The 26,406-nt window shown below is 36.2% G+C and overlaps 1 protein-coding gene across 5 annotated transcripts in view; it reads left to right on the forward strand.

Annotated features, from left to right (window-relative positions):
• The window catches only part of Tmem19 (transmembrane protein 19), a 38,866-nt gene extending 25,480 nt beyond the window's left edge, over positions 1–13,386 (forward strand). For 4 of the 5 annotated variants that reach the window (XM_013159172.2, XM_003476034.5, XM_013159173.2 and 1 more), the window contains exons 4-7: positions 3,505–3,642; positions 4,021–4,275; positions 6,791–7,000; positions 8,683–9,951. In XM_013159172.2, the coding sequence (XP_013014626.1) occupies positions 3,505–3,642; positions 4,021–4,275; positions 6,791–7,000; positions 8,683–8,846 (767 nt within the window). In that variant the 3' untranslated portion in view covers positions 8,847–9,951. Of the gene's footprint in view, positions 1–3,504; positions 3,643–4,020; positions 4,276–6,790; positions 7,001–8,682; positions 9,952–10,335 lie in introns of those variants that run through there. The other variant, XM_063255146.1, reaches the window with a different exon arrangement.
• The last annotated feature ends 13,020 nt before the right edge of the window (positions 13,387–26,406 follow it).

The following is a 26,406-nucleotide window of genomic DNA, read 5'->3' on the forward strand; positions in this document are numbered from 1 at the left end:
GATGGGACAAAGTAACATTTCTTTAAGTACACCGTATTGTATGTTTGACTTTTAGAAGTATATTAGTATTCTAAATAATAAAATAATGAATTAAAAATAAAATTATATCCACAGTAAGAAATGGGAGAAATGCAAAACTGAAAATAGACTGAAATGAAACAAGTTGCATTTCAAATGAGTACTGTAAATACAGAAAAGGGGGATAAACACTGCAGTTTTTTAAAGTATGCATTCCCCATCTTAGGGGAAAGGGAGGGAAAATTGCAAATAAATGTTAAACTGTTTTAAAAAGTTTATTTTTGTTGTAGTTTGGGTGAAGCAATTCTAAAACAATTGTAGATATAATACAGACTGAGCATTTGAGTGAATTTGTCAGTGTTCTTGGGAGCTAAGGTCCTTCATATAAAAACATACTAAGATAGAACACGGAAAGACAAAAATCTGTGAGGATATGTTAGAATTGGAGTTATTCATGTGATCTTCTACTTCCTAACATACACATGCATGTGTGCATTTTTATGCAAGTGTTTATATTTATATGTGTATTTCTTGCCTTGTTCACAAATAAAAGATAACCCAGTACCCTGAAAGTCTGGATCTTGGTTTTTAATATTCACTGCCTATTAAAATGAACCAGAGCTACTAAGAGAACTGACTGCTTTCAGAGAAGGTTTAGAATGAGCCTGGAATATCTATTTTTGCCAGAAAAGAAGGAGATGATAAAAAGAGTGTGTGTCTCATCACAGGAGACAGGGACTAGCATACAAAGACTGCTACTGATCAATTCAAAGATAATCTGAGAACCAAAAATTAAGTAAAATAATATAAGCTACTAGCCAAAAACAGAAAGTCATGAGTCCATATTGATAATAGTTTTCTTTAAAACTGGAGAAGGTGAATCCTATGTTAAAATGCCAAGAGCTTAATAGGCAGTACAGAAAGAGTGATAGAGTTGAAAAATCAGCATTGCAACCATCATAAAGATTGAGTCAGGAAATTGGATCCAGTTATAGTTTGATTATTACTAAATCTAGGGAAATTTTTGATGAGGGGCAGAATATTTGCACATTCGTAAAATATTTCTCACAGATAGCATTTTATTCTAAAAGAAAAGAGATTAATTTAGTGTTGGAAAAATTACACAATACCCTGAGTTTAAGTGATCAAAATTAACCTTGCCAGTGACTTGAAGATGGCCATTAAGGGCTTCTAGATGTGATGCTCTGAGAAGGATGCACCATCATCCATTATTAGCTGGGCCAGGAATGAATACCTTCGGAGTAATGATGAAATATTAAGCACCCTAATTGAAAAAAAACTGGGGTAATTCTTAAAAATCACTGTCACAGAAGAAAACAAGACTTGTAGAAATGATTCATGCTAAAAGAGACTACCTCCATCTGTTAACACGTTCTTCAGTTAAAGATGTTCTTCGGGCAGTTATGTCCTGATCTAATTTCTTGAAGCCACTGTGATTGAATTTTGTGTACTCTCAGTGTTCAAAGAATTGTCTATTTTGTGTATTGTCATTTTTATCAATGGCTTACTTGCTTTTGTTTTGTCTTTTTCTTTTTTATCGGTACCGGGGATCGAACTCACGACTGCCTGCTTGCAAGGCAGGCGCTTATGCCACTGAGCTAAATCCCCAGCCCCTGCTTACTTACTTTTTATATTGTGACTCTAATTCAGTTTTTGTAAGATTCACTAACCATTGTTATAAAGGGATAATCAAAATATAATAAATGTTTATTTAAAAAAAATATTATTATAGTAAAAGACACATTGTTCATCCAGGAATCATGGTGCGCACACCTGTAATCCTAGCATTCAGGAGTCTTGAGGCAGGAGAATTGCCGTGAATTTGAACCCAAAATTCAAGGCCAGTCTAAACTACAGAATGAGCCCATATGTTCAAAAAACAAATCATTATCATTAACCTGCCTCAAAAACCCCTCACTCACACTCTTTCACCACGCTCATCATTCATTATTTGTGCCACATTCCAAAGCAGTTCTGGACGTCCTGAACGTCTTTAGGAAGTATATTAAAGAAGATATAGTGAATGCTGCTGCCGAATGCCATCCCATGGAAAGAGACTTGTAAAACATTACGGTGTGTCCTCATCTACCTTATTCACCGTTTCTGACACTACTGACATTTGGCTATTTTCCGGATGACGCAAAGTGAACATTTTGAACAGATTCCAGACAAGACATGGCAGCCATAACAGTGTGACTAAAGACATTCACTTTAACACTGTTTCGTTCACAAAAATGTATTAAAATTCTGTGACAGAAGGCCTTTAGGATTATCTGGATGATTTTAAAAATATATCATTCCAGAAACTGTTTACATTTTCGTATGGAATTACCTAGAGAGCGGATTTACCAACTTTTCTTATATTACCCACGAGTTCTTAAGTTTCAAGCATGTTCACCTATTTTAGCAGTTGACTTCAGTGGCCACTTTCCACACTGCTGTGATAGCAAGAGTGCATCTTTGCTTTTTGTCTTTTGTTTTGTTTTTTTCCTTTTTAGGTCATGTAATATAAGGGTTTTTGTTTGCTTGTTTTTTCCTAGTCGGTTTGTTTATCTGTTCTTTGAGAGGCTCTCCCTATACAGTTAAGGCTGGCTTTGAACTCACTGTAGCCCGGGTTGGCCTTGAACTTGCCACTGCTGCCTTAGCCTCCCAATGCTGGGTTTACAGTATGCACCACTACATCCGGCTGTATTACCTGATTGAACAGCAAGTCTAACAAGCCTTCATTCAAATTGTTCATTATTGCTCCATTATTTGTTTGCCTGAAGAAAATCTAACCAGACAGGAGAGTTGAAAAATCTAAAATCACATTCACAGGACATTTCCCTTTTTAACACTTGAAATTTAGATTATTTTCCTGGATTTATACAAGAACATTTAGCTAAGAAAAACTCTACTACTTTACAGTAGATCATGAGGCTCAGCAAGAGAGCATATGAAAGTTCCTTGTAATGCATAAAAAGCTTACTATTTTTTAATTTCCTTTTTAAAGTAGAAAGAAAGACCCAGACTATAGGGGGAAAATGTGAAAGGTAGAAATTTGAAAACCTATGATTTTGTTCTCCATAGAAGGCCATAGTTTGAAAATTCTTTAGTCTTCTAGTTGGTGTGTGTTGTATATATTGTTCAGTATATATATATTTGGTATTGGGGCTTGAATTCACTGTTGCTGGGCAGGTGCTGTGCCACTGAGCTATATCCCTGGCCCTATTGTTTAATAATTAATCACTGCTATTCATTTATCTAACTTGCTTATAAAAAAGTATCTAAAATAGTATCTTACATTCACATAGCATTTAAAAGATCTGAATATCATAAATTATTTTATCAGTTCATACAAATGTATTGAAAATGTGCATTAGACATACAATGTTCAAATACCTGAAAAATACAATTTTTTATATATGTGTATATATAACACATGTATGTGTTAATTATAATTCCATGTTTATATGTTTCTTTCAGGCCTAGTGGTTGGATTCATCCTAACCATTGCAAATTTCAGCTTTTTTACCTCTTTATTGATGTTTTTTCTTTCATCTTCCAAACTCACTAAATGGAAGGGACAAGCAAAGAAGCGTATAGATTCAGAATATAAAGAAGGTAAGATTAATTATGTTTGACACTACTCAGAGTGGGAAACCATTGCATGCTACAGTAAGCTTTTAATCAAAACAGTAAGAGTGCTAAAGCAGGTAAGTTTTATTTGAGAATCACTTCAGTAGCCTAATTTAGTCTACTGTTTGTTTCACCACAATAGAAAGCAGCACCAGAATTTTAGTATCACTAGAATCTATCACTCATTATTTTCAATTTATTAATAGCAGTAGGAAATGTGGCCAAGGTACCATAGCAGTTCTAGTCTTAAAAAAAAAAAAATTGAGTGACTTTTCTTAAACTTTAAAACACAAGTTTCTATCACTACATGATTTTCTTTCTGAGGAGAAAACATGTCTTTTTTTGTCTGCTTTTTGTGTTCAGGAGGGCAAAGAAATTGGGTTCAGGTGTTCTGCAATGGAGCTGTGCCCACAGAGCTCGCCCTGCTCTACATGATAGAAAATGGCCCTGGGGAGATGCCGATCGACTTTTCCAAGCAGCACACTGCTTCCTGGATGTGTTTGTCTCTCTTGGCTGCACTGGCCTGCTCTGCTGGAGACACCTGGGCGTCAGAAGTTGGCCCAGTTCTAAGTAAAAGCCAGCCAAGGCTTATTACAACCTGGGAGAGAGTTCCAGTTGGTGAGTCTTGTTTTCAGTTTCTTAAAAAAGTAAAAACAAAAAAAGCTTTCCTAATTTAATTTATTTCTTACTGGAAAACTGCTATAGACTATTAAGTTGGTGATAATAGGAAATGTTAGCAAGGCGTAGATAAATTAGAGGTAGACCTAGATCTAGATAAACATGGAGATTGACCCACAAACCTACAAGAGGAGAGAAAAAGAAAAGAAAGTGTTTCTCAAGGACCTAGTGCAGTGGACAGTTGACTTGCAAACTCAGTTCATTCATGCAGACTGATTATAACTCAAGTTGGTTGTAAATCAAGACTTTTTCCCATAAGAAATAATGCAAATATCCATGTGTTCTAAACCTCCCAAAACACTCCTTAATTAACCTTTCCATAATTAAAAAAAGATTATATAATGTGCATAATGTACCAGAAAAACCAGTGTGACATCTGTGGCTTGCAGAAAGGGAGGATGAAATAGAAGGTGGTTACTGTTTGGAAGGAGAGTCCCCTTCATAAGCACATTAAGAATCTGGCTCTCCGGTGTCGTTTCTGTATTGGAAGAGTCTGCAGCCCACTAGGACCTGCTTCTGGCTAAGTCTCAACCTTTTGAGAACTAACAGGTAGTCTAAGGTTGCCTGTTTCTGCCTTTTCTTTAACACTGTTCTTTTCTATTGTGATTGCTTTCTTTACCGTCCCTTCCTTCCTTAGCTTCCTTAGCTTTTTGGGAGCCATTTTGATAGCAGTAATTGTAGCAGTTATGTGAGGCACTGACCAAAATCATGTCCCTAAACATGTGCCTCTTGGCTCAGACTGATGCTTACTTGAGCTTATGTATGCCTTTCTGGCATTGAGAGTCTTTCTTTACAACCACACAAGCAGCAGGCATTTGCATCGTAACTTAAGACTTTGGTCATATAAGCTAAACCAAAAATTCTGGTCATAACGCACGTTATTCATATATGAGACTGGTTGTAACTCAGAAGTCTACTGTGTGTAATTAATGTTTATAATACACACTCAGCAGTAAATCTGTCGGTTAAAGCAACAGCAGGTTGCAAATGTCCAGAGAAAATAAAAATGTCATTGTTACTGAACATATACAAGGTTTGTCTTAGTTACTTTTCTCTTTCCTGAGACAAAATAGCCAACACCCAAAGTCAAAGAAGAAAAGTTTATTATTTTGGCTCAGAGTTTGTAGAGGTTTCAGACCGTAGTCAGCTGATTCCAAAGCAGGGCGGCATGGCAGAGGAACACTGCAGAGGAGAAACAGTCCATGGCAAAACAGTGCAGACAGAAGACAACGAAGCAGCAAGCCTTCTTTCTGTCCCTTATGTTCATCCAGCACTACCCAGGGTGGGGCATCTTAGTCCCGGCAACATCCTTAATCACAATATCACACACCACCCTAGATCTAGCCACCTCCAAGAAGCCCCACCTGTGACCATATGAAAGTTGGGGGGACATCTAGATACAAGCTATTATGTTCCCTAAGTAATACTATGTAATAACTTTACATTATATTAGAATTATAAATCATCTAGACATGATTTAAAGTATGTGAATGGTAGGATGTGTGTAGTTGACGTGTAAATACTACAGCGTTTTATATCATAAACTTGAACATCCAAAGATTTTATTATCTGTAGGAGATCTGGAACCAGTCCCCTGTGGACACCAGGCACTGCGGTGTGTCTGATTTCCCCATTACCATTATCAGCTACTGTTACATTTTTTTGTCTTCGTCTTACTTTTACCGTTCTTCTTCCCAGCTCTCTTCTCCTGTTTCACAACCTTTATTTCCTCTCTTCATCATCACTCTTACAACAGCTAATGTATTTTTAATACTTCCTGTGCAAAGTATTGTTCTGCTTTACATGGATCACTGCTTAGTACTCATAATAATTGTATGAATTTGTTCCTTTATTCCCATCTTGTGAACAAGAAAACGAGGTGCACAGAAGTAACAGTCTGCTATTGCTGAACCGTTCTGCTTTGCTGCTTAGAATTCAAGATTTAAGAGAAAAACCCAACTTTTCTAAGTAGGCTACAGTCTTGTCATTGCATTGAAAGGAATGCTTTCTAAAAGGATACTGTTTTATCTCTCTCAGATGGAACCTTAAAAAAAAACCTCATAGAAATTAAGGGAACCAGAGACTGGGAGGAGCAGAAGGAAGGTTGACTGGAAAGTAATAAATTATAGTTAAATTACTCATACAATACCACAGAATAGGGTAATTTAGAGGTAATAATGTACTGTATATTTTTAAAAGGCTGAGAGGATTTTTGTGTTTCTCTATAATGAAATTGTATGTGAGGAGATAGATGTATTTACCCTTATTTGAGCATTATATTATGTATTGAAATATATTGTACCCCATAAATATGCAGATGCTTACATATCAGTTAAAATTTTATAAATTTAAAAAAATTAATCTTAATTATGTAAGTACCCCAAAGTTTTTGCTTTCCTCGACTATGCGTTTCTTGATTATTAACTGGATGACCTCATGCATGTTTTTTTTTCAGGAACCAATGGAGGGGTTACTGTGGTGGGACTTGCTTCCAGTCTCCTTGGCGGAACCTTTGTGGGCATTGCGTACTTCCTCACACAATTGGTTTTTGTGAATGATTTAGACATTTCTGCTCCTCAGTGGCCAATTATTGTATTTGGGGGTCTGGCTGGATTACTAGGATCAATTCTGGACTCATATTTAGGGGCAACAATGCAATTTTCTGGTAAGAACATTATCTTTTTATTACAGTTTACTGTTTTTTTTTTTTTTAAAGAAATGGGGAAGAAAAATAGAAAATTAAAAACTGAGGCATTGAAAACAAATCCCACAAAGACACAGATGCTAAGGGACCAGAAATGACAGACCAGCGTGCCTTATATAGTTACTGGTTTTTACTCTTTCTTGTTAAATTAATTGAAATAGAGTTCTGCAGATCAGTGATTAGGGTGGAAGATACAGATACTTTTGATTATAGACCACTACCTAATGTACCTCGTCGTATTTGTTTTTTATAAATCCCCCATTTGATAGATAAATTATTGAACTATTTGGCTACATGAACATGATCTACTTTTCTACAGTGTTAATCCATGTTTGCTCCCCTCAGCAGTAAGTTTTTAGCATCTCAAAGTAGGTGGGAGTTAGTTTTCCTAAAAGTTTCTGCGCTTCGTCTCTGAGGAGCTCACATCCTATCAGTATAGTGACAGATCCCATTACGTGTATGTTGGCTCCACACTCCTTTGCTTGACCTTACTGTGTGGCTGGGAGGCTGGAGAAGAATCCCAAAGCAGAGTAGTTCTAGCAACCTAAAAACTCCAAGATAATCCCTTTTCCCTTTCACTCCTCTCCCAACAATCAAAATGTTTGTTCTCTAACATTTTATTAGTTTCATTAGGAAGTAATCTGGTTTTAATTAACATTAAAGGTTCAAGGACTCAGCACACACTCAAAGAGTACACTTTTCTTTCTTATTTTTGATAGCAAGGTTTTACATTTATTAAAGGTAGGAAAAGGAACAAGTTCTGCAGAGCAAGTTTAGGCCAAGTAAATGTAAGAAAATAAGTACACTCTACAGAATGAGAGCAGGCTCTTGTGAGTGAACACAGTAGCCCACTTTTCTTTTAAGCAACCTAAGTTTTATTCTACATTGGGCTCTGAGAGGGGAATCATCACATATTAAATGAGTTGAATTGGGCTCTGAGAGGGGAATCATCACATATTAAATGAGTTGAAGGAACAGTGTGAGCAGTAGGGCCAAGTTCATTCATTCTGTGCGTCACTGGTGTTCACAGTGTAACTTTGTTTATGCTGCTATTAAAAAGTGCCTTAGGCTGGGTAGTTTATGTAAAGCGGAGATTTATTTCTCCTAGCTCTAGATACAAGGAAGGTCAAGATTAAGGCACCAGCAATTCAGGGCGTGGCAAAGGCTTACTATCAGTTTCCCTGCACTTTGTCACATAGCGAAGGCAGAAGGATGAAAGGAAGACGCAGCTCTTTGGAGATCTCATTTATAAGAGCAGTGAACCTATTTCTGAGATCAGGCCCCTCATGATGGGACTGCTGCCCAAAGCCCTCACCTCTTCATGCACACGGTGGGCCTTGGATCCCAGCATGAATTCCCAACACGAACTTTCAACCCTCCTTTTGTGCCAACACCATTCTGGGCCTTGGGCGGACAGTGTGGAGGTCACACAGATGCGAGTCCTACTCACAGAGGTTTCATAGCTTAGTGCTGGAGAAGAGCACCAAGAAGGAAGCTCAGGCTCACCATGTAAATTATCTATCAAGGCCACTTTGCAGGTTCCTGATAATCTTTTAAAGATTGTCTCCTTTGGAGAAAGAAAGTTAATTTGTTCTTGTTAAATCAGCCACTTGGATCTTCTGTTTGTTTCTTTTCCACTCTAGGTTTGGATGAAAGCACCGGCATGGTGGTCAACAGCCCAACAAACACAGCAAAGCACATAGCAGGAAAACCTATTCTTGATAACAATGCAGTGAATCTATTTTCTTCTATTCTTATTGCCCTTCTTCTCCCAACAGTTGCTTGTGGCTTTTGGCCTAGAGAGTGAACTTTACTTCATTGCCACAGGTGGGAACTGGCTGAGTTCAGCTACATTTGCTTTTGTAAGTTTTACCCTAAGAATCACAGTTGTAATGCCAAAATGTAAATGTCAGCTTCTTTCACATTCCATTGTAATGGAATTAGACATTTTTCCTTTCATCAACTCCCTTTAACAGCTGATATCTTTTTAATAAGAGATAAGTGCATATCTTTATGCATATGTTTCATTTAAGAAGCTACTGAATGTAGCTTTTTAAACAGTGCAGCTATATTTTTCCTATATTACACTGTACGTTGAACTGAAAGATCTATTGGTCAATGTAAATTTTTTTCTTTTGTAAACAAGTGTAAGAACTAAAAGTAATGACATGTTAAAGTGTCATTTGTAGCAGAAAAAGACCACTATGTCAGTTATCCAGAGTTATATCTGTGGTTAGTGGTTTAAGACAAGTTGCTATGTATGGAAGCTTTCCATGACCTTGCCACTCTTTTTTTTTTTTTTTTTTTTTTTTGTCTTTTTCCTTTTTATCGGTACCGCGGATCGAAGTCACGACTGCCTGCTTGCAAGGAAGGCGCTTATGCCACTGAGCTAAATCCCCAGCCCCTGCCACTCATTTTAAAAAGTATGAGATTGGTCCCTAGTGAATTGTATGGCCTGTGCCGCATTTTTCTTCCTTCTTCAAGATTAGTGATGAAAATAAGTATATGCCTTTTTTATAGACCATTACAAAGTTTGAAAAAAATTATGTGCAGCTGAAAAAAAAATTTTATCTGAACAATGTGCATCTTAATGCCCTATTTTGAATTAATGTTCAGTACACTTTCTAGCTTTCTTTGAAATATACATAGAAATCTGCTTTAGCATTGGTATTCTGAACAGTTACCAAAGAGTCACTGGGAAGTCATTAGTTTTTTTGAAGTTTTTATAAGTCACTGGAAAGTGCTATAATTTCCTTTAATGTCCCTTCGAACTTGTGTTCCCCTTGACGTTAATTATGGCCTCAACTGAAGTGAATTCTGGTTTGCAACTTTGTTCTTCACTATGACTTAACTATATTCAATGTAAGTTTGTCATGGACCAGACTGTTTGACTAAAGATATTTTTCAGTGTTTCTCATGTGATTTCTGAACATTTCTTCCCTTGCCCCTTTTTCAGTCTTAAAAATATTGGGAAAAAATTCCATAAATAAGCTACTACCAGAGTGATATGTTTAGAACTCTTTATTGGTGGCCCTTTTGTAGTAATGATCTAGTACTGACTTGATTTAAGCAGGAAAACAAAGCAGTTTACACTCTTTAATTCTTTAAACAGTCATCTTAATGACTTACAACTAGTGATTTTGAACGTTGGGTACACAAAATGGACATATTTTTTAAAAACCACTTTGTGTCTGAGCTCTGATACATATTTTGGTAAATTTTACTTGGTTACTTTCCTCGTTTCTGAGACAAAATATCCACCACCGACAAGTTAAAGGAGGAAAATTTCATTTCAGCCCCCACTTTGTAGAGGCTTCATTGTACAGCTGGCTGGCTTCAAGACAAAGAGGTGGCACAGAGGAGAAATAGTCCATGGCATACTGGGCAGAGGCAACATGCTGCAGCAAGCTTCCCTTCTCTGTGTTTCTTTCATCCAAAGTATAAACCTGTTGATTGGTGCCATCCATATCCAGGGTGGGTCTTCCATTATCTACACCTTTAATCCCAGTATCACGTCCTTTTTTTTTTTTTTTTTAATTTTATTTAAGGAGAAAAAAAAGCAGAGAAAGGGTACAAGTTATACAGATTTACAGAAAAAAAAATAAACAGTAGGAAATCACTAGTTAATGGATTACATATTGTCATCTTAGAAATAATTGTTCAAGTCACAAAATTAAAGCTTGTAAAGTGGACATTCCAACAATGATACTGCAAACAGTTCTGTTCAATGATCCAATAAAACTCAGTGATATCATTTTCTATCTTATACACTTAAATATACATGCAGTTATATAGTTTAGAGCACTTTCTTTTCCTCTCTTTTGTACTATTACACGTTTTGGGTTTTATTGCTCCCACGGTCAGTATCACGTCCTTAATGCACATTGGCACACACTAATCTAGCCATCATCAAAACTCCCCATCTGAAAAAGAACCCTTCTCCACTGTTGGTGGGAGTGTAGACTGGTACAACCATTTTGGAAATCAGTGTGGAGATTACTCAAAAAAACTAGGATTGGAGGTCCCATTCCGGCTATTCCCCTTCTGAGTATTTTCCCAGAAGAATTGAAAAACATCATACCACAACATGTTTATAGCAGCACAATTTGTGATAGTTAAATCTTGGAAACAACCCAAATGCCCATCAACTATGGAATGAGTAAAAAAAGATGTGGTATTTGTATATAATAGAGTACTACTCAGCCATAAAGGAGGATAAACTTGAGACTTTTATAGATAAATGGATGCAACTTGAGATGATACTCAGTGAAATACATCAGACTTGTATGTGTAAATATCGTATTGTCTCTCTATTTAAAAAGCTGAAAGAGTAAATAAGATCCAAAGTATAGAATGGATGTTGTGAAAGGAAAAGAAATTGCTCATAAGGAAAGAACAGCTGGGATAGGGGAAAGGAGAAAAGAAGGGAAAAGAGGATATGTCTGTATATATATTCATATATATGGATAGTGTAGATAACTGGACTAATCTCAGCTCATCAAAAAAGAACAGTTTGTGCTTTCATTGTTCATTTATTTGATTTCTTTTCTTTTTTGGTATCAGGGATTGAACTCATAACTTTGCGCTTGCCAGGCAGGCGCTGTGCCGCTAAGCTATGTCCCCATCCTGTTTGATCATTTTTGATGCTTATATCTTGGAATATGAAAACTACTTTGAAGATAACAATATACAATATATCAGCCAGTGTTAATCTCCTATTATTTTATTTTGAAATTCTGTATCATTGTTTATCTAGATAGCAGCCATAGCAAAGCTCCTTGTCCAGAATTCTGATTCAGCTACTTTGAGGCATACCCTGAGTATTGAGACTTTTTAAAGCTCTCATTGCACATCAGAATCATGAGAAGTTTTTAAAAATCACTGTTGCCAAGACTTCTTTGTAGTCTAAGTAAATCTAAATATCTTAAAGTGAGGCCCATGCTTTCAACCTATTCTTTGTCTTTGCTGAGGGAGCAGTTCATGTTAAAAACTCTTCATAGGAAGAATTCCATGTAGCAGTATAATACAATACTATGTGTGCTGCCCAGACAAGCATAAAGGACTCTTATCTCCTATTACACTGCTAACAATAGAGGACAGCAAGGTGCATGTGGCCCAGGGCAGCTCAAAGACTCTAATGGTGAAAACCTGTCAGGTTGAGTCCACCAAGAATTGACGCAGCAGGTCATTTCTTCCTCAGATGTTCTCACTTCTTGCTTCATATGCTATTATTTCTAACTGCTACATGAATAAAATGCTAGTGTGAAAATGCTAATGCCACCAGTTAGATAAAGGCCTAATAAATAAAGAGAAAAATCATGGAATGTTTTAAAACTTATCAGATGCCTAAAGTATGAACAATGGCTGCCTGTTATGCACAGTGGATCTAGTAGGACCAATCATCTGATCTTCCTGGCATTTTATCTGATGTTCCCAGTGCCATCACATTGAGAGGAAATTGTCATACCACCAAATTCCCAGTGCATTGTGCAACCTTTAACAATGCAAATACTGTGGTGACACAGCACTTAGAAGGCTGGGATAGAAGGATCACTATGAATTCAAGGCCAGCCTGCGTTACATAGTAAATTTAAGGCCACCCTGCATTATAGAATGAGACTCTGTAATCAGTGTTTCTTTTAAGACTCTGAAAGTTGATCATGAGGAACATTTTCCTAGAGAGATATCAAAAGTATTTTAAAAATCGTTTGACTACTTGGCTTTCTGAGGACTGTGATGATTCCAGCATTTTTCAGTCATATAAAACAACATGAATGATTTTGAAGCTAATTTGAGTTAGGAAATTATTGTGAAAGAGTGGCAAAGCAGGACTCTTAAAATTACTCTCTGTGCCAACCCTGTCATTTCTCCTCCATTTATTATACCTGCTCTTTGAAAATTTATAAATGTAGCAACTTTCATGTTCATGGTTTTTTCTTTTTGTTAATATTTACTTAAGTAACACTGATTTTGTTCTTTTAAAAATTAGGATATTTGAGATAAGGCTAAAATTATAGTTTGGCCTCTCAATAAGCTTGGCCCCTTCCTTATCTTCTCCCCAAGGTAATTATTGTTTTAAAAAGTAGGATACTTTTCATAATACTTGTTCCAGGTGTATTTTAACCTACTTTTTAAAAATTAACAAAATTGTTGTACTTAGTACTTCTTTTGCTGCCTTAAGTCAGGTGTTTATATTCAAGAAAAACGTAGCGATAAAGATTGGAAGAATGTATACCATAATGTCAGTGTTTTATCTGGTTAGGAGATAGGTGTTTTTTAACTTTTGTTAAGATAATTTTAAATATTTCAGTATATAAAGTATATTTCATTAAAATTATTAAAATATATATATAGCTTAGTGGTGGAATATTTGTTTAGCATGCTCAAGGTTCTGAGTTTGATCAGTACCACACACACACACACACACACAAATAATAAAATAGAAATGTATTGGGGCTGGAGATTTAGCTCAGCGGCATAAACACCTGCCTTGCAAGCAGGCGGTCGTGAGTTCGATCCCCAGTACCTATAAAAAGTTAAAAAAAAATAAATGAATTAATGTATATGTGTATATATATATATATATATATATATACAAACAGACACAATTAATCCTAAATACTTAAAAAGTATATTCAAATTCATTTCATCTATAAATCAATAAAAAGCCGCAAAGTAAACTATCTAGGAGTTATCCCTTTTTCCCATCTACTCCCCATTATTATTTTATTTTATTGTACGTTCCAATCAGATTTCATTGGTACATTTTTTGTTGTCATTGATACCTTTTAGATACACATAATGATCACATTCATCATAGAGAATTTGCACCACTGCATGATACAACTTTTTTTTCTCATTCTTGTATCCTCCCTTCAACCTCCATCATTATTTTATATGGTATTCCTTTTCTTTATAAAAGTACCTTATTAACAATGAAATAAAATGGCCTGTCACAATACTGTCTCAAAAAGAGTAAAATACACCTTTTGTAGTGCACACGGAACATTCTCCAGGACAAACCACATATTAGGCCATAAAATAGAACCAATTCACAAGAAACATGCAAAGTATTTTTACCAATTACAGTGGAATAGAAGAGGCATAAAGAAAAATGGAAAGTCCGAAAATATGTGAAAAGTAACAGTCAAAGTCAATGGGTCAAAGAAATCTTAAGGGAAACTAGAAAACCCTTGAGACAAATGGAAATAGAAACACAATGTACCAAAACTTAGTAGATGAAACAGAAGTAGTGCCAAGAGAAGTTCATAGCTACACATTAACGAAGTATTTCTCCAGGTATGTTTGTGTACACCTACAATCTGAGCTACTCTGGAGGTTAAAGCAGGAAGATTGCTATTTCGAAGCCAGCCTGGGCAACTTAGACCTTGTCTCAAAATGATAAGTAAAAAGGGCTGGGGAATAGCTCTCAGAATAGTAGAATACTTCTCTAGCATACACGAGACCCTGGTTCAATCCCTAGTACTAAAGAAAAAAAAAAAAAAACCCAAAACATAAAATCTCAAATCACAGACTTCTATACCTGAAGAAACTAGAAAAAGGACAAAGTACCCCCAAAGCTAGAAATAGAAAGAAAATGATAAAGAGCAAATATAACTGAAGTAGAGAATAAGAAATTTGAAAAATAACATAATGAAGAATTGATTTTTTGGAAAGACAAAACCCACAAATCTATAACTAGAATAGCAAAGAAAAAATTAGAGACAACTTAAATCATAAATGAAAGATTAGCAATGCCAAAAAATTATAATACTATAAACAGTTGTGTTCCTTAAAATTTGTTATATGGAAAAAAAGAACAGCAAAATAGAACCTATTTAATCATGTAGAAATAGAAAATATGAATAAGTCAATATGGAATAAGAAGATTGAATTAATAATCAAAAAAAAAAAAGACAAGGACCATATAGCTTCAAAAGAAGCATTATCCTGATATCAAATAATACAGACACTACAAAAAATAACCACAGCATTTTGATGCAAACATCTTCAACAACAGCAACAAAAAAGAGGAAACAATCCAACAGAACATTTAAAGGATTGTATGCATGATTAAATGGTATTCCTGAAATAAGAATCCTTTCAATATAAGGCAGTCAATGTAATACACCACTGCAACACAATAAAGGACAAGAACCACATAATGATCTTTTTTGGGTTTTGTTTTTTTGTTTGGGTTTTTGTTGTTTTGTTGGGTTTGGTTTGCTTTGGTTTTTGAGACAGGGTTTCACTGTGCAATCCAGAGTAGTCTTGAACTCACTACCACATAATGATCTTAACACACACCTATGATCCCAGTACTTGTGAGGCTGAAGTAAGAGAATCACCCCAAGTGCAAACAAGCTTGAACTACATAGCAAGACAGTCTCAAAAAAACAAAACAAAAAGAAAAATGAAAGGTAGCCAAGTTGGAAAAGAATTACAATTGTATCCATTTGCTGTTGAAAAGATCTTATATGTAGAAAAACATACAGCTCATCAAAGAATTTTAGAGCTAATAAATTCAGCAAAGTTACAGAATACAAAATCATTACTCAAAAATTATTACATATGTGTGCGACCAATCTTCAAAGATTAAAGCAGTTTACATTGACATCAAAAATGATGAACTAGGAATAAACCTAATCAAGGATCTAAAACTCTTGTACACTTAAAATAGCAAAGTATTCCTGAAAGAAATTTAAACTGAGTATGGTGGTGTACACCTATAATCCCAGATTTTGGGAGGCTAAGTTTAGCAGCAAGGTCTCAGATTGGAGGACAGTTTGGTAAACACACCAAGACCATTTCTCAAACTAAATTTTCTTTTCTTTTTTTTTTAAACAAAGCACTGGGAATATACCCTAGTGATAGAATGCTTGTCTAGTGTGCTTGAGTCCTGGAGGGGAGAGAGGGAGAAATTAAAGCTACAAATAAATTAAAAGACTACCCATGTTCAACGCTGCTGGCTGAGACCCAGTAGGCTAGCACAGCCCAGGTCCCAGCAGCTGAAGGTGACCTGGAGGGGCAGGCCCCGCATAGGCTGCTTGGTCCACAACTCCCTGGTGCGCTGCAGTGGGCAGGAACACCTAGCCAGCGCAATTCAATCAGACTGGCCAACAGGGAAGGAAGCTGGGCCTCCTATATACGCTTACATATATAAGGAACAAAGAATATGGGAAGAGGGAGCAACAAGAAAGGCCCCCAATCCTGAGAAACAGGCAATAGCAGGCATTGCACCAATAGACATAAAGCGCTATCTCCAGAGCCTCATAGACGAGTTCAGGAATGAAGTTATTAATGACCTGAAGCTAGAAATAAGCAGAATAATTAGAGAAATGCTAAGCACCACCCAAGAAAAAACAGATGGTGGAATGGAAGAACAGAAAAAGAGGGGAGAATTGTTTGATGGAGAAAATAGAGAAAGCGAAGAATATGTGAAGCAGGTTCAAAGAGATTACCAGGAAACTAAAAACTCTATCGAAAACTGGCATAACAGCTTGAAAGAAACTAAGGATAGATTATCTGAACTGGAGACCAGATTTATAATATGGGAGCATGAAATGAAAAACTTCTTAAAAATAACAAAGAAAAAAAAAAGACTACCCATGTTCATAGGTGGAAAGGCACATTTAATATATCCATGCTGGGCAATCTACAGATTTGATGGGCCCCCTCTGTTAAAATCCCAATGAAATTTTTTAGAGGAAAATTCATCCTAACATTTATGTGAAATCTCATGGGATGATAAATATCCAAATTTGAAGGATTCATACTATTTTGAAATGTACAGAGTCTACTAAAAAATGTATATACACTTCAGGAAAAGAAAAATAACATGGTGTTTTTCAACAGACATTATCCTCATTAAGGGAAACTTGGTCTTGTAACACCAAAACCTACACTTCCAGCTCCTAGAGAAGTAATTGAAAATGTATATGCAGCAAACTTAGTGACCAAGGTTACCCGAACAGCAGTTCACCACACTAATAAATATCTGGAAGCTAATGCTCACTACTTTGAGCAACTTTCATAATTGTAGAGGCCAAAGGTAACTTGAATTAATCTCATGATGTCTCAATAAATTTAGTATTGAAATATTTGTACAATTTTTTTCCTGATGTATTTACATTTTTGTTAAGTTTATTGGCACAATAATCATATTCCTCATAGGGAGTTTGTACTGTATGTGATATATTACATTTTTTGGCATACTGTATTATAAAATTAAATCAAGGTGGTTTCAGTCTAAAGTTAGATAGATAGGTCAATGGGATAAAATAGTCCAGAAACAAACTACTTGTATATGGTTTAATGATCTTCAATAGGACTATCAGGAACAAACAATGCATAAAAAAAAATAGTCCTTTCAACAACGGTTTTGAGAAAACTGGCTGTTTGTGTGCAAAGAATGGAACTGGACCTTATACCTATGCAAAATTAACTCAAAATAGGTGAAAGACAAACAGTCTTAAAATCACAAAACTCCTAGAGGAAAACATAAGGAAATAGCATTGTTATATCAAATTTGTAATGGTTTCTTGAATGATGACAAAATCAAAAACAACAAAGTCAAAAATAGACAAATGACAGATTAAATTATTATATGTCAAAGGACACAAGAGTCAAACATAATCTATAGAATGAAGAAGAAATTTGCAAATGAAATATCTGTGAAGAAGCTAATCTTCAGAATATATTAAAAAACCTATGACTTGTCATTAAAAAATCCGATTGAAATACAAAGATCTTGAACAGACTTTTAAAGAGTTGTAAATTGTCAAAAAGCCTAAGAGAAGATGGTCAACATTACTAATTATCAGAAATGCAAATATAAACTGCGAGCTATCATCTCACAACCATTGGAATGGCTACTGTCAAAAACCTGAAAATATTGACAGATATGGAGAAAATGAAACTCTTGTAGACTGTGGTAGAATGTAAAATGGTGCAACCATGACAGAAGATTACTCACAGGATTTTTGTTATAGTATCTGAATGTCCCCTAAGAAGCCTCCCACACTCCTAGGTGGGCCTTTTGGAAGGTGATGGAGTCATGTCATAGGAGCACTACGGAATCATTTCCGTGCTGAGTGTGCTGTTGGGAGTTTGGGGCCTGGTTGGAAGAGGCTGGTTCCTGGAGGCATGACCCAGAAGGGTGCATCTTCCTCCCCGAGCCCTTGCACCTCTCTACTTCCTGGTCACCATGACATGAGCAGCTTTCCTCCACAGCAGACCCTTGCACCATGTCATTTTGTGTTGAGCCTGCTGAATAGAGATTGAAACTTTTGAAATATGAGTCAAGAATAACCTCTGGTGTAAACTGTGAGACAGGTTATTTTGCCTCAGAAACGAGGGTCTAAGACAGAAGTTCGTTAAAAATTTAAAAAAAGAATTGTCCAATGATCCAGCAATTCCACTTTTTTTTTTTTTTTTTGGTGATTTTCGTTTTTATCGGTACCAGGGATCGAACTCACGACTGCCTGCTTGCAAGGCAGGTGCTTATGCCGCTGAGCTAAATCCCCAGTCCTCAACAATTCCACTTCTGATTATGTATTCAAGATAATTGAGTACATGATCTCAAGGAGATAAGTGCAGTGTTGCTCAAAACCCACAGATGAGTGGGTAAGCAGAATGCACTTATATAATGGATAATTACTGAGCATTCAAAAGCAAAGAAAAAGTGGTACCTGGTGACAGGGACCTGTAATCCTAGCACTCTGGGAGACTTGAGACAAGAGGATGGAAAAATCGAACTCAGCTTGGACTACTTCATGCCTAAGAAATATCCTGTGTCAAAATCAAAGTGAAAATGGCTGGAAGAAGTGGCTGAGTGTGGAAACCATGTGTTGGGTCCTCAATAGATTAAAAGAGAAAAGGAAATCCTGATACAACAAGAATGAACCTCGAGAACGTGCATCTGACATGAGAATAGATGCCCACAAGGAGAGCAAAGAGAGAAACTTCAATGAAGAAGGAGGTAGCAGGCAGCACCTTCTCCCTGAGTCAGGACTCACTGCATGGGAAGAGGTCTTCATGGAGAAACAGCAGTGCAACAGAGAAGTGGACACCATGGACTGTACTGGCTGGTGAGTGGCCTGAATTTGGCTGCCTACAAGAGAGGGCAATTGGCCGGAAGCCATATGGGAAAGGGCCAACAGAGCTTGGAAATCAGAATGACTGCTGGCTCCATCTAGCAACTCCCAGCTGAGTTCAAGCCCACAGAAGGTACACTGATTGCTATAGGCAAAGCACGTCTAGTTCCAGCCTCTCAGCCAGATATTAACCTAAATTTCAGGAGAAATCACAGTGCAGGGTCACTGGGATTATTACACCCCTACTGTAATAAAGCTACTGCTGGCTTGCAGGGATAAATCAACATGGATCCAGGCTCTGTCTCCACATGTCGTCTGCCAGTGACAACAGAGACAAATCTTGAAGTGGACATTTTTTATTTTTTTTTTTCTTTTCATTCTCTCTCACTTTAGGGGTGTTAGGGTTTTTTCCTTCATTGTTCAGTCTAGTTTTTATATGAATGTGTACATGGTTTCTGGTTTTTGTGGTTGTTGTTCTGTTCTGTTCTGTTCTGCTCTTTATTTCTTCCTTCTCTCTTTCCCTCCTGTCTTCTGCACTAGCTTCCCAAAGTTTGCATGATCCTCCCTTGTCCACCAGCCTTGCTTCTAATCTCTTTTTCTTCTTTTTCTCTGTTTTCCCCCTAACCCCTTTTAAATTTTTTTCACTGAGAGTAAAATTGGTATACTAAGGGCTTATATACTGCATACAATTTTCTCGTTTGTTTTAGATTTTGCTATATTACAACAAATTTAGATCATAGGGTTAAAAGTGGCAAATCAATGGTTACCTCAATTTGTCATTTTCAAGACTGTGTTCAATACTATTGTTATTTCTGATTGTAACACTTTAGCCAAAGTGACACAATCTTCCTGGCATACCAAGACTGAGATTGACTGAGGGTCATAAAAAGTATTGTGAGCCTGTGGTAAAGAACCAGGAACTAGGCAAAGCAGGCAGCAACTTTTCATTTCCAGTAAATTGAAGAGATAGGATCTTGCTTCAGACATAAAACCCAAAAGCCAGCTGCACTTGGAAGACCCGTATGAGAAATCGTCATTTCATAAGGATTCTAAATACTAGTAATAAAGTTACTTACCATAGGCAACTTACAAGCAGCAATCCAGGAATTAAACAGAAAAGAATGTATGAAAGAAAATGAGAAGACACTTACACAAGATGCAGCCATAGACATCTAGTTCACCAAAGGCAAACACAGGGAGCAATGAGATGAGACAGTCTCAGAGCCACACACCTAGCCTCTCTGGAGTGGTAACAACAAAGCAAAGGGATGATGTTCTAGAAAAAATCAAATCAGAATCAGAAATGATTTCTTAGATAACTTCAGAGATGGTGATCACAATGAAAAACATGTTTAGTGACTCTAGAACAGACAGACAAAAACCAAACAAACAAACCAGAGGCGCTTAGGAAAATGATAGCAGCTATGAATGCCCACTTGTGAAAGAAATGGAATCTCAAGAAAATATTCAAGCAGATATTCAAGAGATTAAAAATTCCAATGAAAGTATAGCAGGATAGACCAATGTGAGGGAAGAATTTCAGATATAGAAGACAGGCTTGTGATTAGTGAGCACAAAGAGAAAGATTTCTTAAAAATAGCAAGGGATCATGAGAAATCAATCCAGCAGCTGATAGATGATGCATAACAAAAGATTGGTCAAAGACAATGAAAAATTAGGAGATATCATAAATGACCTAAAAAAAACTTGTTCATAGCAGAAAACTTCCCTGGCAGGGAAAAAGAATTTAGCACATAAATAAATAAGGTATACAGAACTCCAATTAGCCATGACCAAAAATAAATTACAGCAAGGCATATAACAGTCAGCATCCCAGAAATGCAGCTCAAGAAGGGGATATTAAAAGCTGATAAAGAAAAGAAGCAAATCATCTGTTTAAAAAAATAAAGAATAGCCCATCAAAATCTCAAGTGACTTATAAACACAAGTCCTCAGGTCAAGGAGAACTTGGTGTGAAGTATTTCAACCCCAAAAAGAAAACAACCTCCAACCCAGACTGATGTACCCCACAAAACTCTTTCAAAAATTGATGGAGAAATAAGATACTTTCAGGGCAAAAACATCTGAGGAAATTCATGAACATCAAACCAACACTGCAAAATGTTCTGAAGGACATTCTAGAAAGAGACAACAAGAAGTAAAATTCCACGAACCACCAAAAGAATGAATCCACCAGGCAAAGCAAGCAATTAAACAGAGGGTAGAAAAAATGGAGCCAACAACAGGAAAATAACATGAAGAGGATAAGTGAGTACATATCAGTTGTAACCATCGGTGTTAATGATCTCAATTCACCCGTGAAAAGAAACAAATTGGCAGACATTGGTCAAAGAACAAGACCCAGGCTGGGAATTTAGTTCAGTGGTACAACTGCCTGCCTGGCAAGCACAAGGTCATGAGTTTGATCCCCAGTACAAAAAATAAAAATAAAGAAATAAGACCCAACAAATGTTGCATACAAGAAGCACATTTAATTCAAAAAGAAATTCATAGACTGAAAGTCAAAGGATGGAAAACAGTACTCCATGTGACAGGAACCCAGAGAAAAGCTATTCTTTTTGTAAACAAAGTGGATTTTAAGCCAAGACTGTTTTAAGAGATGCAAAGAAGGTCACTACATCCTTGTAAAGGGAACAATTCAAGAGAAATAACAATCATAAATATTTATGCAACAAATACCAATGCACTCAACTATGTAAAACAAATATTAGCAGACATGAAAAACCAAACAAGCATCAATACAATTATATTGGGGGATCTCAATATCCCATGGTTGCAAATAGACAAGTCAACTAGACAATCAACAATGAAATATTAGAACTCAAACTTCTGAACGAATGAACTTAGTAGATATATACATAATTTTCCACCCCACAACATCAGAATACACATTCACCTCAGCTACACGCAGGATGTTGCCCATAATAGAGCACATACTAGCTCATAGGATATGCTTAAGTAAATGCAAAGGAACTGAAATTCTCTCATGCATATTATCAGACCATAGTGCAGTGAAATTGGAAATCTACGACAAAAGAAACCAAGAGAACTTCATAAACACATGGAAATTAAATAAGACCCTCCTGAACAACAGCATGTTACAAAATGAAGTAAAAGAAATTAGTTTCTACAATTAAATGAAAATTACAGTGCAATATACCATAATTTATAGGTTACAATGAAATCACTCTTATGGAGGAAATTTGTTATCAGTGAATACCCGTATCAGAAAAATAGAGCAAGCTCAGCTAAGTAACTTAATTTTGAACCTCTAGCTTCTAGAAAAAGGAAAGCAGGTCAAGCTCATACAAGGAGGAAAGATATAATGAACTGAGCAGAAATTAATGCAAGAGACTAAGAAAATGATACAAAGAATCAGTTCCTTTGAAAGACTAAGTAAAATTAACAAACCCTCAGCCAACCTTATAAAAAACAGGAAAGAACAGACTCAAATCCATGCAATTAAGAATGAAAAGCATGAAATCACAATGGATTCAGCAGAAATCCAGATCATCTATATCTACTTTCAGAACCTGTATACTAGTAAGATGGAAAATGCAAAAGAAATAAATTGCTAGATACACATGAATTATCAAAGCTGAATCAAGAAGATATGAAAATCCTAAAAAAAAGATAATATCAGTGGCTGGGGATTTAGCTCAGTGGCATAAGCGCCTCCCTTGCAAGCAGGCAGTCGTGAATTCGATCCCGAAAAAGCCAAAAAAAAAAAAAAAAAAAAAAAAAAAAAAATCAACTGAGTTTGATTCCTAGTACCAAGCCTAAATAAATAAACCAATAGTAGTCAATGAAATTGCAGGTATTAAAAGCCTACCAACAAAGAAAATCCCAGGCCTTGATAGATTCACTGTTGAATTCTACAAGAAATTTAGAGAAGTCCTAATACCACTACTTCTCAAACTCTTTTGTGAAATTGAAAGGGAAACAATACTCCCAAACTCATTCCTAGAAGCAACCATTACCTGATATTACAGCCAGAGAAGGACTCAACTAAGAAGAACTACAGGCCAATCTCCCTAATCCTCAATAAAAATCCTCAATAAAACACTGGCAAATAGAATAGAGCAAATAATCAAGAAGTTTATATACCTTGACCAAGTAAGATTTATCTCAGGGATGCAAGGATGGTTCAACATATGCAAATCAATAAATATAATACACCTAATTAACAGAGCCAAGGACAAAAACAATATGGTCATCTTAATAGATGCAGGAAAGCTTTTGATAAAGTCCAACACTAATTCGTGATAGAAACCGTACAGAAAACTGGAATAGGTGGTCTTCATTTCAATTTGATAAAATTCATCTCTGACAGACCAACAACCGACATCACATTGAATGGACAAAAATAGAAAATTTTCACTCTAAATTCAGGAACAAGACAAAAATATCCGCTGTCATCACCCTATTCAATATAGTTCTGAACACTTTAGCTAGAGCAAGACAAGACAAAGAAATAAAATGAATAAAGGTAGGAGAGGAAGAAGTTAAATTATCATTATTCACAGATGACACGATACTCTACATAGAAGACCCCAAAAGACTGCTAGATTTAATAAGCAAATTTAGTAGCACACCTGGATGTGAAGTCAACACTCAAAAATCATTAGCATTCCCTACACAATTAACAAACTCACTGAGAGAAAAATAATGGAAGCAACACTTTCACAATAGCACCCAAATAAACAAAATATCTAGTAATCAATCTAATGAAGGAAGTAAAAGGCTTCTACATTGAAAACTACAGTACTCTGAGAAAAGAGATTGAAGAGAGTATCAGAAAATGGAAAGATGTCCTTTGGTCTTGGGTAAGAAGAACCAATATAATGAAAATGGCCTTACTTCCAACATTGTTATGCAGATTTAATGTAATATTGATCAAAATTCCAACAGCATATCTCATAGAATTAGAGAAAACAATCCTAACCAGAAGAGGCCAGAAGCAATTCTGGGCAACAAAGACAAGTCAGGGGACATCACAATCCCAGACTTTAAATTATAGTACAAAACTGCAATAGAAACAGCACAATACTGGTCAAAAAGAGACTGGAGAATCAGTGGAGCAGTTTAAAAGATGCAGAAAAACAACTTCAGGCATATTTAGCCACCTTATCTTTGACAAAATTACGAAACACCCTCACTGGAAGAGAGATAGCCTCTTTAATAAATGGTGCTGGAAAAACTGGTTTCCACTTGCCAAAGATTAAAATTAGACTCATATATTTCACCATGCACTAAACTAAAATCAAAATGAACTAAAGATCTAAACATTAAAACAGAAACATTGAGCTGGAGATATAACTCAGTGGCACAACGTACCTTCCAGGCAAGCAGATGGTCCTGAGTTCGATTCCCACTACTAAAAAATAAAACAGAAACATTAAATGTGCTTGAAGATAGAATAGTTAGAACTCTTGAAGACACTGGTGGAGGCAAATACTTTATGAACAAAAGCCCAGTCACACAAGGACTATCACAAAGTGATAGTATCAACAACTGAGATCTCATTAGTCAGCTTTTGTACAATAATGTAGATACACTTACCACCACTGAAATATACACAAAAAAGGTTAAAATGATACATTTTATGTTTTTTTTTTTTTTACTACAACTCAAGGAAATGAAACAGAACTTTCCCTTGCTGTGATCACAGGAAGAGATGTAACAACAGAAGGGGAATCAGATGCTAGTTTTCAACACAAGGAATATGGCTAGGAACCAAGTGATACCGCGGGCTTCTAGTAGCTGAAAAAGTCTGAGAAGCTCATTCTTCTTTATTGTCTCCAGAAAGGAAGGGATGCAACTTTGATGATACCTTGACTTTGTAACTTTTAAGCTACAGAACTGTAAGATAGTAACTTTATGTTGCTTTAAGCCACTAAATTTGTGATAATTTGTTAAAAGAGCCTCAGAAAACTAATACACCATATCAGGTTTGAGAGGCAGTGTAGAGCTACACTACAAAGATTCAAATCCTAACTCTGCCACTCGCTAGCTTTAGACTCTATGTCTCAGGTTGTTCTTCCCTAAATGACGAATCAAGTGCATTCAGTCATACCTACCATGGTCGCTACTACATAGAAACAGTAAGTGTTGGCATTACTTCTCGACATGAATAAAGGGTTGTACAACTGCAAGGGCTTCTCCTTTTATATTATTTTTCTCATTCTATCAGAAAGAAATGACTCATAAAATGATACAGAATGAATTGTGTTGATATAATTTCTTTCGCAAGAGGTAAGATAATTTCCTTTTATACCAACCTCTATTAACCAAAGCCTCATTCTTAAACTTTTGAGATAATTTTCCTTCTAACAAAATCATGAGTGCCTACTCATCAGCACAGAGCTTCCTTCACCTCAAGAGTTACTCTCTACATGACTCTCATGTATCCAGGCCACCTGGAATATTACCAGTCTCAGAATATAGACTGTGTTTTCCAATAGTGCCACATTCTGTACAGTACTACTAAATGGTTCTTGCATCTGTTCTGACAAAAACCTCCCTGACATCTGTGAGATAGAATATGCATTTTCATATTTAAAATTAGATCCTGGCATGATAACATTATGATAGAAAAGCACTATGCCCATTTTCCAAATTCCTTTCCTTTCACTTGATCATCACCCCTCGTATAATTCCAAATACCTTTAGAGCCCTTGAGGGAGGAAATGAAATATGTTACAAGAAGTCATATTAAAAACTGTCATTTTATAAATTGGTAAACCAATGTGGTGGCTCGATTTTACAATGACAGCACTCTAAATGGCCAGATCATTTTGGTCCTTGTTCAGCTTCCTTCTGGTGGAAGAGTAAGGAAAACAACAGCCTTGTGATCTTCAAGCCATGTTTGCACGGTGATTTCTGACCCATCTACCTTAAGAGCTGCATAGATTTTACCAGTTGTTTTTTTCAGTACTGGAAATTCAACCCAGGTTCTTGACACCAGACTAAATCCCTACTCCTCTTTATTTTTTATTTTGACATAGGTTCTCACTAATTCGCTGAGTTGTCCAGAATGGGGTTCAAGCTTATGGTCCTCCCGTTTCAACTTTCTAAAGTGCTGGGATTACAAGCATGCACTGCCACACTAGATTTACTAGTTTTTAACAAGACAATTTAAAATGGCTCTTGAATTCCCTTACTACCCACCGCACTACCAACAGATTTTGTTTTTTTCCCAACTGTAATCATTCTCATTAAGGTGACTTGATTCTTACCTGCATTTCACAC

Source organism: Cavia porcellus, unplaced genomic scaffold (genome assembly GCF_034190915.1).
Source record: "Cavia porcellus strain 051 isolate PalLab524CR breed Dunkin Hartley unplaced genomic scaffold, mCavPor4.1 scaffold_8, whole genome shotgun sequence".
NCBI classification, from domain to species: Eukaryota; Metazoa; Chordata; class Mammalia; order Rodentia; family Caviidae; genus Cavia; species Cavia porcellus.